Source organism: Sinohyriopsis cumingii, chromosome 1, assembly GCF_028554795.1.
Source record: "Sinohyriopsis cumingii isolate HCF-2022 chromosome 1, ASM2855479v2, whole genome shotgun sequence".
Lineage (NCBI taxonomy): Eukaryota > Metazoa > Mollusca > Bivalvia > Unionida > Unionidae > Sinohyriopsis > Sinohyriopsis cumingii.
Genome location: NC_142961.1, coordinates 165,537,277 through 165,551,342, shown reverse-complemented (window position 1 = coordinate 165,551,342; position 14,066 = coordinate 165,537,277). Strand labels below are relative to the sequence as shown.

Genomic DNA, 14,066 nt, shown 5'->3' with positions numbered 1-14,066 from the left:
GCAAAAATAGGCCTTTGTGACTTATATTTCATGCTCTGGTGACAATTCTACAGAAAGAAGCAAAACCAACATGTTTTGTAAATGTTTAATTCTTTAAGTTTTAACAGGAAATTTGAATAGGAACTTTTAATATTATGAAATAAGTCCAAAATAATTAATCCTTAAAGTTACATCACAAATCCAAAAGAAAATAGTATTCCAAATGAATCCATGTTCTAAATAAGCTGATGTGCCAGTATCCTTGAGTATGTTGAAGTGCCAACTAGCCTGATATATCACAATGACATTGTCTAGAATGTCTTTTTATGAAGTCACACTAATCATAAAATATTTACTATAGTCCGGACCTTCACAATTTTTTGTAATTCCAATAAATAATTTAAATAAATGATTCATCTCAAAAAATTCTAAACACAACATTAAATACATCTGCAGATTGATATTAAAACAAGAACAGTACTAGGAAATAGGATTTAGGAATGAATAAATTCTGACTTTATATATATCTCCACAACTCTATTACGATTTTGTCGCAATACCTCTCTAGTGACATTTTCCCAATTCATGACTTAAGTCAAAATACAATCCACCTGACCTGTGTTGCAGTACTCAACCATTGAATAAAAAAATAATCCAAACTTGGAAATGGTTCATTATGAAGGCGTAGTTTAAAACTAGTAAACACCTATTTCTATCAAAAATATAATCTAGTCATGGACTAAAATTCAAGCATATAAATGTATAGCACTTAAAAATTTTGTTTAAAGTTCATTGTGTACTTTTCATGTTAAAGTCATCCCCTCCAGCCAAAGGTCACTGTGACCTACATTTTATTCTTTAGTGGCTAAGTTAAGTGATTATATTTAGTTCATGACAACATTGATTTTTGCATGCTATACACATAAAGGCCTACATACAAGTTACATTCTGACCAGTGCAGTTGAAAGTAGGAATAAATACCTTGTTGTACAAGTATACTTTCCATAGTAATGACTGTGCATTGTATATTTTGATAGGGTAATCTCAAAAGGTACCATGTGATTGAGTCAGAATTAGAATATTGAATGACATGCATTTCATGTGTGAGTAGTGACTAATTAAGGTGATCACTCCTGTGGAAACTGTCCTCGTAAATTGAGCTATTTATTGTTACTCAAATATACTCCAAGCATACAATTTCCATGTATTGAAATTGGGTTTCTGTGGGTGGACAGTGTAATAGCAACTGATTTGGATTTTATGAATGTTGATTTGAAGGAAACAAATATTATCTGATTTTTATAAAACTTGTTTTCTCAAATAAACTTGGATGTGATATAAAATAGTTGTTGCTGTTGTTTTATGTCTCTTGTGTCTGTCACAGAACCAATGTTTTATGTCTCTTGTGTCTGTCACAGAACCAATGTTTTATGTCTCTTGTGTCTGTCACAGAAACAATTTTGTTTTATTTCTCTTGTGTCTGTCACAGAACCAATGTTGCCAAAAACAAGATTAGTCAGATTTTATTTTTTTACATAATTAATTTTTGCAATGGCAACTGGAGACTTCTAAAAGGATTGTTATGTAATTGGTGATAACATTTTGTTTTTTATTCTCTCATCTACCCAAAGGAAATCTATCAGTCACCTTTTCGCTATCAGTATTGGTGAGAGTATTGTTGTCAACAGTTATGTCGGGTTTTGGTTCAAGTTTTTCATTTGAGAGTAGGGCTTGACATGCCTTCTTTTTTCAGCGTTTATATTTTGTTGTCTGGTTAGATGTTGTGATCATACTTGTGTTGTACATTTTTGAGAGGATATAAAATTATCTAATTTTAAACAAAGTTATCAGGAATCAAGTTCAAGGGCTGACTATATTTGCAATTCATTCACACCCATTAATCTTTTGTGTTCACAGATTGTTGTCTATTGGATTACCATCTGGAGGGAGGCAAAGCGTAGGCTGGTTATGACTTTATTGTTATCTGATCTATTTTTCTTTATATTCACAGTTTGTTGTATGTTTCCAGGTATAAATATCACCCTGGAGGTGGAGGAGATGAAAAAGGAGCTTGAGTCCATACCTAACATTGGCTCCTTGCTTGTACGGAAGGAAGGAGACTGTTCCAACTTTGATCTCATCATAACACTCAACTCTTTGCCTGGAAACCAAGAACAGCTACAGGTAAAACTATTTCACCTGGATTGGTTGAAGTGATTGTGTTCCTCTTGCTTTTAAATTTTGAATATTGTACTCTTTATTATGTGGAAATTTCTCAAACAGCCCTTGTTGCTAGTTATATCCATACATTTTAAATTATGTCTTGAAAAAGTGACAAGTTCATTCTGTAGAAGCATCTGTTTTGATTGGATCATGATATTCATTAAAGCCTAGTTTCTTTCTTGGCCAGGATGGTGTTAACCCATTTTATCCTGAATATGACTATGGTTGTAATACCTCATTCTATCCTGAATACGCCTGTGGTCATAGTATCCCATTTTATCCTGAATACGATTACGATCGTACTCTACAACATATGTGTGTAGTGACTCTAGAAACATGTGTTATACATCACAAATATTTGTGTGCTTCTTCACCAACACAGGAAATGGTTAAAGCATGCATACGCAATGAAAGTTGAAAAAACGTGGTCGGAAAAGAAATTGATGGCTTGAAAATCGCTCGATAAAATAATGAATGCCAACTCAGATGTAAACATGGATGTTGATAGCAAGAATAGCTACATTGAAGTTGATGATATGGATGATTCTGATGATAGTATTGACTTAAATGATTGCTTAGAATTGAATCAAGTTGATGAAAGAGATGATGCATGGCTTCATGCACTTTTCAACAGTGATTCAGAGAATGAAGCTGACTTTGAAGGCTTTCAAGAGGAATGGATCCAGAATGATTTTTCACCTCAGTTGCAGCCATGATTTAAATTGATAGAAGAGGCAACTGTTCAATACCCAGAAAAAGCTGATGCACAACATTACTTTGAGTTACTTTGGGATGATTTAATCTGGAAAAAACTTGTTGATGAAACAAACCATTACACTTAACAGGAGCTTAGAAAAAATCCCGCCACCACCAAAGTCACCAAGATTTATGCCAGTCGATATTCCCACAATGAAGGCATTTTTAGGCTTATGTTTTGCCATGAGAATAATTCGTCTTCCATCAAGACATACTTATTGACAACAAAATAAGTATACTTTTGTCCCATCGATCAATAAAATCATGTTTCATGACAGATTTGATCTGATTTGGAGATACTTACATCTCCATGACAACGAAAAACAAGCTGCAGAGCCTCAGCCAGAGAGAACGCTAGAGAAATTAATGAAAATTAGATGGGACCTAGATTATTTAGACAGATTTTCATCAGATTTCTTGCCCAAAACAAATGCAACATTTTGATGAAAGCATGATAAAATTCCAAGGAAGACTTTCTTTTAGACAGTATCTCCCAGCAAAACCAACAAATTATGGGGGTTGAATCTATGGAATATGGCTGATAGCTCAACTGGATACATGCACAGATTCCAGGTATACACTGGCAAAGAAGATGGGCAAGAAAAGGGACTGGCTTACAGAGTGGTAATAGATCTCTGATCACACATGTTTGGACACATTCTGAGTCTATTTTGAAAACTTGTACACAAACACAGATTTATTGAGAGACTTGCAGACCTTTAGTATTGTTTATTATAAAACAATGTATTCTGAATTAGCTTTTTGATGACACATTTGCTTTGTGGTATGTATTTTTATTCCTTCTTTTAATTTAATGATGGTAATTAACATTAGTTTATACAGTATAAAAATGCCAGGTGTTCACTCGTGTAAGTTTCTTTTGTGGGAATGGTGTTATAACATATGGAGTTACAGCATTCGTAGTGATCATTATTGGGATTGAAATTAATTGTGGACTCATTTTATTTTTGTGGTTTACTTTTTTGTCCTGGTTTTTTTTGTATATTTTTATTATTGTAGAGGTTTTAAAAAATCATTAATTTACGTGAATAATATTTAAACTTAACATTCTGTTTAGTGAAGAGACGAATTCTTTCTAGTAAAGGAATTATTTCATCACAACAGTAATTCACAGTGATACAACACAACATGTAGGTCTTTTCTTGTTTAGAAGAAATGAAAATTGCAGACATAATGTAATAATCGGAAGTTCTCTGCAAAAATTGGAAGATATAATGAAATTAGTAGGTAGGTTTGGAGCAACCCCAAAAATATGGAGTTTTTTTTCCTCCTGGTGTGAAAGTTGACAGGTATGGTGTAAGGTCACTTACATCAAAGCAAACTACTGGTCAGCTTTTGCGGCATTAGCATGGAACCATATTGTTTATTTGTTGTGTTGTCATAGTGGGATTACATTTTAATTAGTTAGGCATTTACAGTTTCAGAGGAAAGTAAAAACATAATTACAGGTGCACTGATATAAAATGTCCAATTCAGTAATGCATAAACAAACAGTAATCAAGTCAAAAGGGAGAGGTAGTGTTACAGCAACTCACGATTGCTAAATTCTTGTCATCGTTCGATCAAATTATACACAAATCTAAATTAGGCAGAAGCAATAACAAAACAGAAAATTGAATAAATTACTTTTAAAACAAGTTTATACCATTTCTTTTTAATAATTATGCATGCCAACCTTAAGATAAGTATATATGCAATTTTTTAAAAATATAACTTTGCCTAAATAAATGCACTTAGAACTTACCTCGTTCATCTTGAGATGTCTCAGAGTTGTAGGTTAGCTTATACATGGGTCATGCACTTTTTAGTGTTTATACCTGTTCAGTTTGGGGGCCAGTTTATGTGCGAATGGTTTTATACGTGAGTATATGTGGTAATGGAAACTTTTGCATACAATGCGTATGTGTTTGCACGGGACTCAAATCCAGAGAAAGTAAAAAGTATGTGGCCAACATTTCAGAGCTATCTGGATTACTTAGTTGCATCTCTGGTTGGTGACACTAGATCTGGAAAGGCTGCAGCACTTTTTCCAGAGCCTACCAGAGGAACAGTGCAACATACCATTGAAAAAATGTTTGACAGACAAAAAACCTGTCATGAATGTTCACTGGCTGCTCAACCTGGAGAGAGAAGAGGGGTGACAAAATTTGGTTGCAGCTAATGCAGTGTCCCTGTTCATACCAAATGCTAGGGAAAACACATTACTAGGTGTATAAATGCTTAAAAGCTGATGTTTAGACAACAACTGATGTAGTATTGGCAGTTTTAAAAATGACGTACGTTTTTGCAATGTGAAGAAATATTGTTATTACTGACATAGTGATGATGTTGACTTCAAAATTTGGACAAAAATTGTACTGATTAAGGTATTGTTGTTGTTGTTGTTGTGGGGTTTAATGCCATTTTTCAGCACATGATAGGCTATACATGGCGGCCAGTGTTAGTGGTGGAGGAAGAACCCGGGACAACCCCGGAAAGAACCACCGACCCATGAGAAGCTACTGGCAAGCTTTCTCACATACCCATATTGGCTGAATCCGAGACTTGAACTGGTGCAGACAGGTGAGATGGCAGTGATCCATAACGGAGAGCGGTTTAGATCACTCGGCCACTTGGGGCCCCACTGATTGAGGTATAAAGGTATATCTTACTGAAAGATTTCTAGGACTAATTTGTGACAAGTTTTCATGAGAAACTGCATGCTGAAGTACAAGTTCTAGAATGTGAAGTAAACAAATTGTTCCAGGTGTTTTGTTGTTCAATTTTGGTAAAATTATTTTAACTTATGAACTAACAGTGCTAGAAACTTCAAATATGGACCAAAATACTAGAAATAGAATTAATCTTTATTTTGTTCTCATAATATTAGGAGCATTTCATTCATCTTCATGCACAAAAGATTTACTGAACATCATGGGTAAGTTTTTTAATTAGTTTTTTTCTCTTCTTTCAAGTCAATTTTCAAAATAGAGTTCTGAGCATATGCATTGGTAAATGAAAACAAAACATATATCACTGTGTTGCAAATTTTATTACCTTTTCAGAGATACTTAGTTTTATATGCTTTAAGAAAGAAATAACAATGTTACAACATTTTTAGTAAACATGGTGAAGGTAGTCACAATTTCAGCAGCTGCTGCTGTGTAATGCTCCGTTTTACCACACTGTATTTAGAATTGCTTCTCGGGAATCAGGCACTGCAGTTGAAATTGGTAAACAGGATAAAATGGGTTAATGCGCTGTTAAACTACATATTTTCCTACCTACATACATACATGCTAAGGGGGCAGGGTCCAGTTTTTGTGTACAAATTTAATGCTGCAATCAGCGACCTAGTATAAAAAAATCATAAAAAATCAAATACACAAGTGAGGTCAAAAAGGTCCATATTTTTAGATACCTATATTAAAACAAAGCATAAGAATAGTATTCACGTGACCAGAGAAGTCAATGGCAGTTCACAGCAGAAGAGGTTTATGCGCCCCAACCCCTATTTTATACATGCATTTTTCACATCCAGATGCCATTTTTGACAGCATGTGGTGCTCACAGTGCAAACGCAAGCCCTTTCCCTGGATGAAAATTTTGAAAAACATTGTCTACTAAATAGTTTGATGCAATTCAGAATAGTTGTCATCCAAGCCGTTTTTGAGATACTCTAGTTGCCTTGAACCCACGTGTCTACTGCAGAGCAACTATGGAAGGTGTACATGCCTGACATCAATTTCAAGAACAACACAAGCCCAGAACACCTAGTTCACAAATATATCCATATCTATAAATACTAAACAATAATAGCTGAAAAAGTCACACCATAGCCTTAAGTTAAGAAATTTGCCAGGGGCCAATTTACGAAACTGGACCCTGCCACCTAAGGCTACAAAGTTAACAGAAATTTCTAATATTACAGTATACAGTAACTGAAACAATACCATTTAAAGCTCAACCTTTCCCCTCATATTTATGTTTGGCTTACATTGATGACAGCTATTTATATGTAAACCATTGACATTGTGCAGGTAGTACCTTACTAAACTTGGGGTTGTTCCATTTGCTATATATTGCTTTTCTCTTATTAAGAAAGGATCAGTTTGTAAAACATGTCATTTGTTGAATATATCTGACAAAATAGGTAATGGCTTCTTAGTATCATCATCATATTAATTCAGGCTGCAACATACAAGTACATTATGAAAAAATCAATAATACAACTAGTCACACTGCTTGGACATGCTTATCAGCTAATACCAGATGTACTCACTCATTTCATAAATGTTTACAGGGAGGGAGCTAAACTACCATCTATAGTCACTTACAAGTTGATTCCAACTGCAAACGGTACAGACCCAGATCTGCTGTCACATAATGTATCAACAGATTTGGGTCTGTGCAGTTTGTTAGGAGTAATTAGTAGAACAAGCAACATAGACCCTGATCTGCAGTCACATTATAATATGGCAGACTGGGATCTTGGTTGCTTTCAGTCTGACTTGTCTTATAAGTGAGTATGTATATAGTAAGTCATTTACACAGTCATAATACATACATAACAAGGATCCTGAATTTCTATTGGTTCTAGATGGATATTTTTCCCCCAGAATTAATGTGCCAGCACATATTTATGAAATTTAAGATAAGAGCACTCAATGAGATGTAATAAGTTGTGACAAAAAAGAAAAAATGAATATCTCTATTCAATAAATGTACCAGAAAGTGTGTCCAGAATTACTGTCTCTTGAGATAATTATTTTATAAATAATGTTTTCTTTCAATCACTGTACTTTGGAATTTTACCCCAAACCATTATTTTATTTCATTCTGTTCTTTTTAAACTTGATGATTAATTGACACCAAACAGATTTATTAGCAAAAATTATGTAACACCTAAATGACAGGTATTTTCAGCAAAGTTTAATAGTGAAGGTTTGTTTTATCAGGTCTGAAATAACTTTTTGAGAATGGTAATAAATGTTAATTGTTGTTACTAGTATCTTCTTCTCTTAAATTGGTCTTAGGCTTCACATATTTTGTTCTAAAGGTATGGTGGGTACTGATACATCACAAGACAGCATAGCTAAGAGACCTGGTGTGAGCAAATGATGTTCAGCACAGACCTTGGGGCAATTGTTCAATTATAGTTTAGGGGTTTTTTTTAAATTAGTTTAGGAGTTAAGCTTTCACAACTCTTTGTCTTATGCTTGGTGGCTAAAGTGTTCATACAGTTGGAGAATGATAATAAGGAAACAAACTTTGTTGTTGACACATCTATTAATTTTCAGCATGGAAGCAACATGCAAACTAGATCTAATCACCTTTGAATTAAATTTATTTAGTGACACATTTATTGATTGTCCATCAAAGAAACAATCTGTCAGCAAGACCCAGTGACCTTTGAATGTTATTTTATTAAGGTGTTTACTTGATAGCTCAATGGACAAACAAATCAAGGTAATATAGTGAGATCTTAAATAACCTTTGACTGCTGTCTGATTGGTCAGGTTATGTGTTAGTCAAAATGCTGGACATGTTGGGCAAATAGACTGATTTCAGGATCTTTTATTCATAACCATCATATATTTATGACTAGACTCCAGCAGATTCAATTGAGCAGATAAGAAAAATTGAAGTGTAGACTATCAATTAATGTTAGTTAATGTTACACATATTGACTAAAAATAATTCAACAACTTTTGCAAAAAAAATAATTGTTGATATTGTAATTTTATATGCAGGTTGATTCATCTCAGTTGAGAGGCTTGAATCAGTCCCTGGTGGTATTAACAGACTGGGATGGAGGGGCATGGTACAATCCCATCCCAGGGGACATGCTACGTACACCCCACGCCTGTCCACAGGTAAGTCATTATGCAATTTCAAATATCTATTAAAGGTTTTAAATGTCATGCCTATGGGTCACAAGCAGAATTCATTGATCTCATTAGCAGCCAGGTTACAAAGCTTCTACTATTGCAAATTACAGCATTGTTGTTATCTACTTTTTTAATAGTGTAGCATTTGTTTTACTTTGTTGCATTGACTTATATTTGTACTATTGAGATTGAGCCAGCTGCTTAAAATGATAATTAGAAAGCTGAGGATTGGGCTGTCAGAATGATGAGCTATGCTTGTATTCCGATGTTCTCATAGAAAGATTCATGCCCTTTTTCGAAGGCAGCATATTTGTTTTTAACCTCTTTGTTTTGCAGTGTTAGATACTAGCTTAAAAAAAGATCTATTCATGAAACAAAAGTAATATGTTTGCCTTTAAAAGAGGATAGTTAGATTTTAACCTTTCTTGAGAAATTTTGCTTGACAAGTGACCATTTTTCTATTTCAGATGTACATATTTAACACATTCATTAAAGAGCTCTGTAATGACTGTAAATGACAGTAGAAGATTGCAGCATTTTCATACATATGCATACATGCCAACCATTATGCTTTTGGCATGATCATTACACTTTTATTCACCAAATTAAGTTTTCCACTAAACTGTTTATGCATTATGCTTTTCAGCTACATTACAAACTAAAATAAAAATAAAGCAATTAAAAGTTGTTTTTGTCATTTTTATTATCATCTCTTTATTTTCACTCATATAAATTTGAAAATATGTTTAAAAAAAGCAAATGCTGTATGAGAATAGCATAAGATCACTTTCCTTATTTGCTATTTATAGCAACTGTATGTGACCCCTTTCCAAGGAAATGGCTGAGTTTCTTCAAAAGTGAACTTTGCCTGATAGGTTATTTTATTGATATGCATGTTAGCTAGTGAACCAGTCTGTATATTTAGAGAAAATGGCACCAGTGGTTAAGTGTAACTCTTTTCTGTGTGAGTTGTGGATGATGGAAAATATTAGAGCAGATTGATCTTTTCAAACTTTAAATCATGTCAGATTGGAAAAATGGACAAATCAACACTGCTTTATAAGCTTTAGAAGAAGAATATGAGAATAATGTAAAACGGTATTTCAAACACCTTAACATAATCATTGCAGGATACCAGTTCACGATCATTCAGTGAAAGTTACACATGTAGACTAGTTGGAGTGAGTGCGGAAGATAAACAATCTTTCAGTATATTTTGTGTTTGTGTCCTGATTCAAATATATTTGGATTTTTTCCTTTGTAACAAGAATTTTTACCAACTACAAAACCAGGTTAGTAGTAAAAATGTTTCTTTTTCATATATGCTGTAATTATGGCTTGTAATATATAGAGATCACACTTTTTTGGCCCAAATTACACTTTTTTTGCCATATGCGGTATGTGTGGCAAGTTTATATGATATGATACGTATAAGATATTTATCATCAAGAAAACTTATGCTGATTCTGACTCTAAATATGGCCAAATGAAATTGAGAAAAATCAGAAATATTTCATAAGATAATAAAGAATTTCTGTATATAATCCATATACTCTGTAAAAAATTTCCAAGCTATGTAGACATAATTTCCTTGAAAGCATTTGTAAAAGAACTCACATGTATGCATTTTTGGCTAACAATCATGGATTCCTCATGATGCCCAATCTTAATTATAAATTTATTTATTCAATTTGTGGAGCACAAATGTGCTTGTTACAATATTCTGCTTGAAACAGTTATTCTAAATTCATGAGACATGGCTTTGTGAAGTTTTCTGTAGCTTATTGTATATACAATCTGAAGTTGTTTAGCAATTTTCAGATTTGTGGTTATGTTACAAACCTTCGATTGAATGATTTGTGTGGAACGTATTTTGATTAGTTACATAATTTTACTAAGAATAATATGCTTTAAACCTAAGGTGATTAAAATTTTTGATTTATTTGTCCTAGATGATTATTTATACATTTTTATGTGTGTCATTAATGTATATTAAAAATGTTTTGAACATATGTTGATGGTATTATGACCATTTGAAATCACCAGGTTAAAGGTCAAATATGGACAAAATCTTCGTCAAGTAAATTTGTTGTGTTGTATACATTTCCATATTATATCATTGTGAGAAATTAACTTCCACTATCTCCCGATTCCAGGCCTCCTGGAAAAACATAAAAGGATGTTTTCCCTATCTGTATAACATGTAGGCTAAAAAATAATATCTATTGAAATACTCTTCCATGGTACCATTATAATTATCTCCCCTTTCCATAAATAGGTGGATACCCATATACTAATTATTTCTCATATCAAGTTTTTGTTCATTAAATAAAACATCATGTTGTATCCTTCATGAAATCAGAAGGATTTCTGTGTAAATACATTTTACACTTCAGTGCAAGAAGGCACCCATGCAAAGGAAAGTGGCATGTCTTTATATGCTGGTGCAGTGATGACATCATTTCCTTGTGGGCCTCTATTCTGCATTTCACTGATTTATATCCCCAGCTCTTCAAGGGAGAGAAATTATCCCTGATTACTATTAAATGCTACTGTTGTATGATTTCCAACACCTTCAGACCACATGAGAGAGTGGATATTGTCATAACAATGCTGTCTCTGATTTGTAGTCTAACTTTGATCTGAAACAGCCCTGGTTACATCCATTATTCCAGAAAGCTATCATGGGTTCTTACATGACTTAATTTTTCTAAGTTCAAGCCAGGACATTGTTAAAACTACTATAAGACAAGATATGCAACAAGATAGCCTTGCTTTCATTTTGCATGTTGAGTGAATTGCAGGCTCTTTCAGTTAAATGTCAGGGTTGGTAAAAACTTTCTTCATCGCGGAAAAGGAAAGCAGGACATTACTCTCAAAATGTTGACCTTTTGGCTGAAATGGGTGATTAACTTAATATATTATGACATTTCATAGGATCAGATACTTCTTACAGAATTCTGAGCAAATGAGATTCAAACTGCATATGAGCCATACTTTTGAATTACCATTGAAGACATGATTGAGTTTGTCAGGTGGCATGCACCGTTGGCTTTCTAAGTTTTATAGTTCAATTCAAGCTTTGAGACAAAGAGAAATGAATCAGGTGGGTGTTTTCCTTGATGTTCACTTGACCTTTGTGATGCCAGCACAACCTCATCATTGACATTGCTTGCTGGATTTGCATGGAATTTTCTTTAGTAATGGCACTGCACTTTCCTCGACATTTGACTAGGTCTTATTGGCAATTATTTGTTGCTAGCTGTTATTCCAATGTTTTGCTGCCTGTCATTTGGGTGAATGGTTCTTCTCTTCAAATGAGGACCAATATTACAACATCCTTTATTAATTAAAGTTGATCTTTTTGAACATATACCAAGTCACATCATTGTTAATGATGCCTCCCACAAATGTGTGCATCATCTTTGATATATCACTTAAATTTACTTTAACTGTACATGTTGTGACTTTCATTTTTATTTTTTATAAGTTTGGAAACTATATCCTGAAAATGCCAACTTTGTACCATGTTTTTTTAAATCCTTATTACTATTTTCATTATTCAAGTTATTTTTGGTTTTTTAATTCATGAATGACTCATTTTGACTGCAGATGTATCATTAGTCATTTGTACATTTCTGCAAGGTCACTGTTCATTTCATTATCTGTACCCCATCATGAATCTTTTTTGCATGAACATCTACTTTTGTGAGTTCTTTGTTCGCTTGATAACACCACTTCTTTCTACCTATGGTAGTGGTGGTGGGGAATGCCTGCTCCAATTTTGGTGAGAGCAGGACTTTGAAAAGACATTTATACATAAACTAAGCAATACAACTTCATAGAAACAGTGAATATTTTTAATTTTCAAGAATGGAAGATTCATAGTTAAGTTTAGATAGATAACCTTTAAGAAATGAATTTTTAAGACACAGAATACTGAACTTGTGTCATGCAGTTTTAGACATTTTTAAATTTGTGTTCTAATAACAGCATTATTTGTATTGATATTATATCTGTGATTTAGCAGGGGATACTGTGATATTTCTTACCTGTCTCTTCTTTACAACATTTCCTCCTAAGCCTGGCCTGCCTTCTGATGTTTCACTTGTAAAGGTAGGTAGTATGTATGGTGTGGTGGTGGTAAAGATGGAAGGTTTTAATATTCATGTTTAAAAGCACAGGGATTTGTGATTAGTGTGCCAGTGTTATTACTCTAGTTACAAGTATTAATTTTTTTAAGGCATTGGTTTACATCAATGACATCCCCAACAAATGCACAGGAGACTGCTGCTTTCATTGGAGTTCTGCAGTAACGCCTACTGTCACTGCTATCAACCCCAATAGTGGTATGTACTATATTACTGTCTTTTTAGTACATTTTAGTCTTTTATCAAAACTTATTTTGCAGTAGGTGATTTACAGTTAAACTCATTTAATCTTGCTGCTTTTGTTCACCCTCTTTTGTACAGTTTAGTAAGGAAATGGGATTATTGATTTATTCAAGTTTAAGAAGGAAATGGGATAATTGATTTATTCAAGGGCAGATAGAAGATATTTGTTCCAAGAAATTGTTACTGGATGCCAAAACATGGGTTAAATCAAGTCTGATTTAATTTTGCATTTGTATTTAGATTTTCTAATTTTCTAATAAACTTTGATTGGGTTTTGAACTTAAATCTTTTTGCATGAATTTTTTTTCTTCATCTTAAGTCATCCTAGGTGATAAAGCCAATAAAATAATAAACACAAAGAATGTAACATTATATTTTTTCAAATGCTTGAAATATTTGGACATATTGTATTTAATATTTGGATTTATTACACAGGTACTCTTGCACAAGGGACTGTAGTAACCATCACAGGGACAGGATTTGATGGCACCACAACCTCCAACAATCAGGTGGAGATTGGTGGCAAGGAGTGCACCATCACCATTGCTACAGACACATCTATCAGCTGCATCGTCGGTAATAGTCCTATTGGAAGCTACAAGGTGGATGTAATAGTGAGTGGTAAAGGCAGGGCCTCTCATCCCACAGGAAGTGCCATTATGTTTCAATACACAGCTGGAATCACTAGCATAAGTCCTACATCTGGAAGCTTAGGAGGTAAATTTGCTAACTTTGGAGGTCTCTGCATACTTTTTAAAGGGAAAGTTGAAATTTGTGATCCTGTTTGTCTAGACTTGCAAACATCTTTGTAACATTAATGTTT

At 33.6% G+C, this 14,066-nt stretch overlaps 1 protein-coding gene across 1 annotated transcript in view; it reads left to right on the top strand.

The window, feature by feature from the left end:
• LOC149808313 (fibrocystin-L-like) overlaps nt 1-14,066 on the top strand; it is a 171,334-nt gene that overhangs the window by 51,040 nt on the left and 106,228 nt on the right. Inside the window, exons 17-20 of the mRNA XM_089966857.1 lie at nt 2,009-2,163; nt 8,712-8,834; nt 13,093-13,198; nt 13,679-13,960. Coding sequence (XP_089822983.1) covers nt 2,009-2,163; nt 8,712-8,834; nt 13,093-13,198; nt 13,679-13,960 — 666 coding nt within the window. The remainder of the gene's footprint in view (nt 1-2,008; nt 2,164-8,711; nt 8,835-13,092; nt 13,199-13,678; nt 13,961-14,066) is intronic.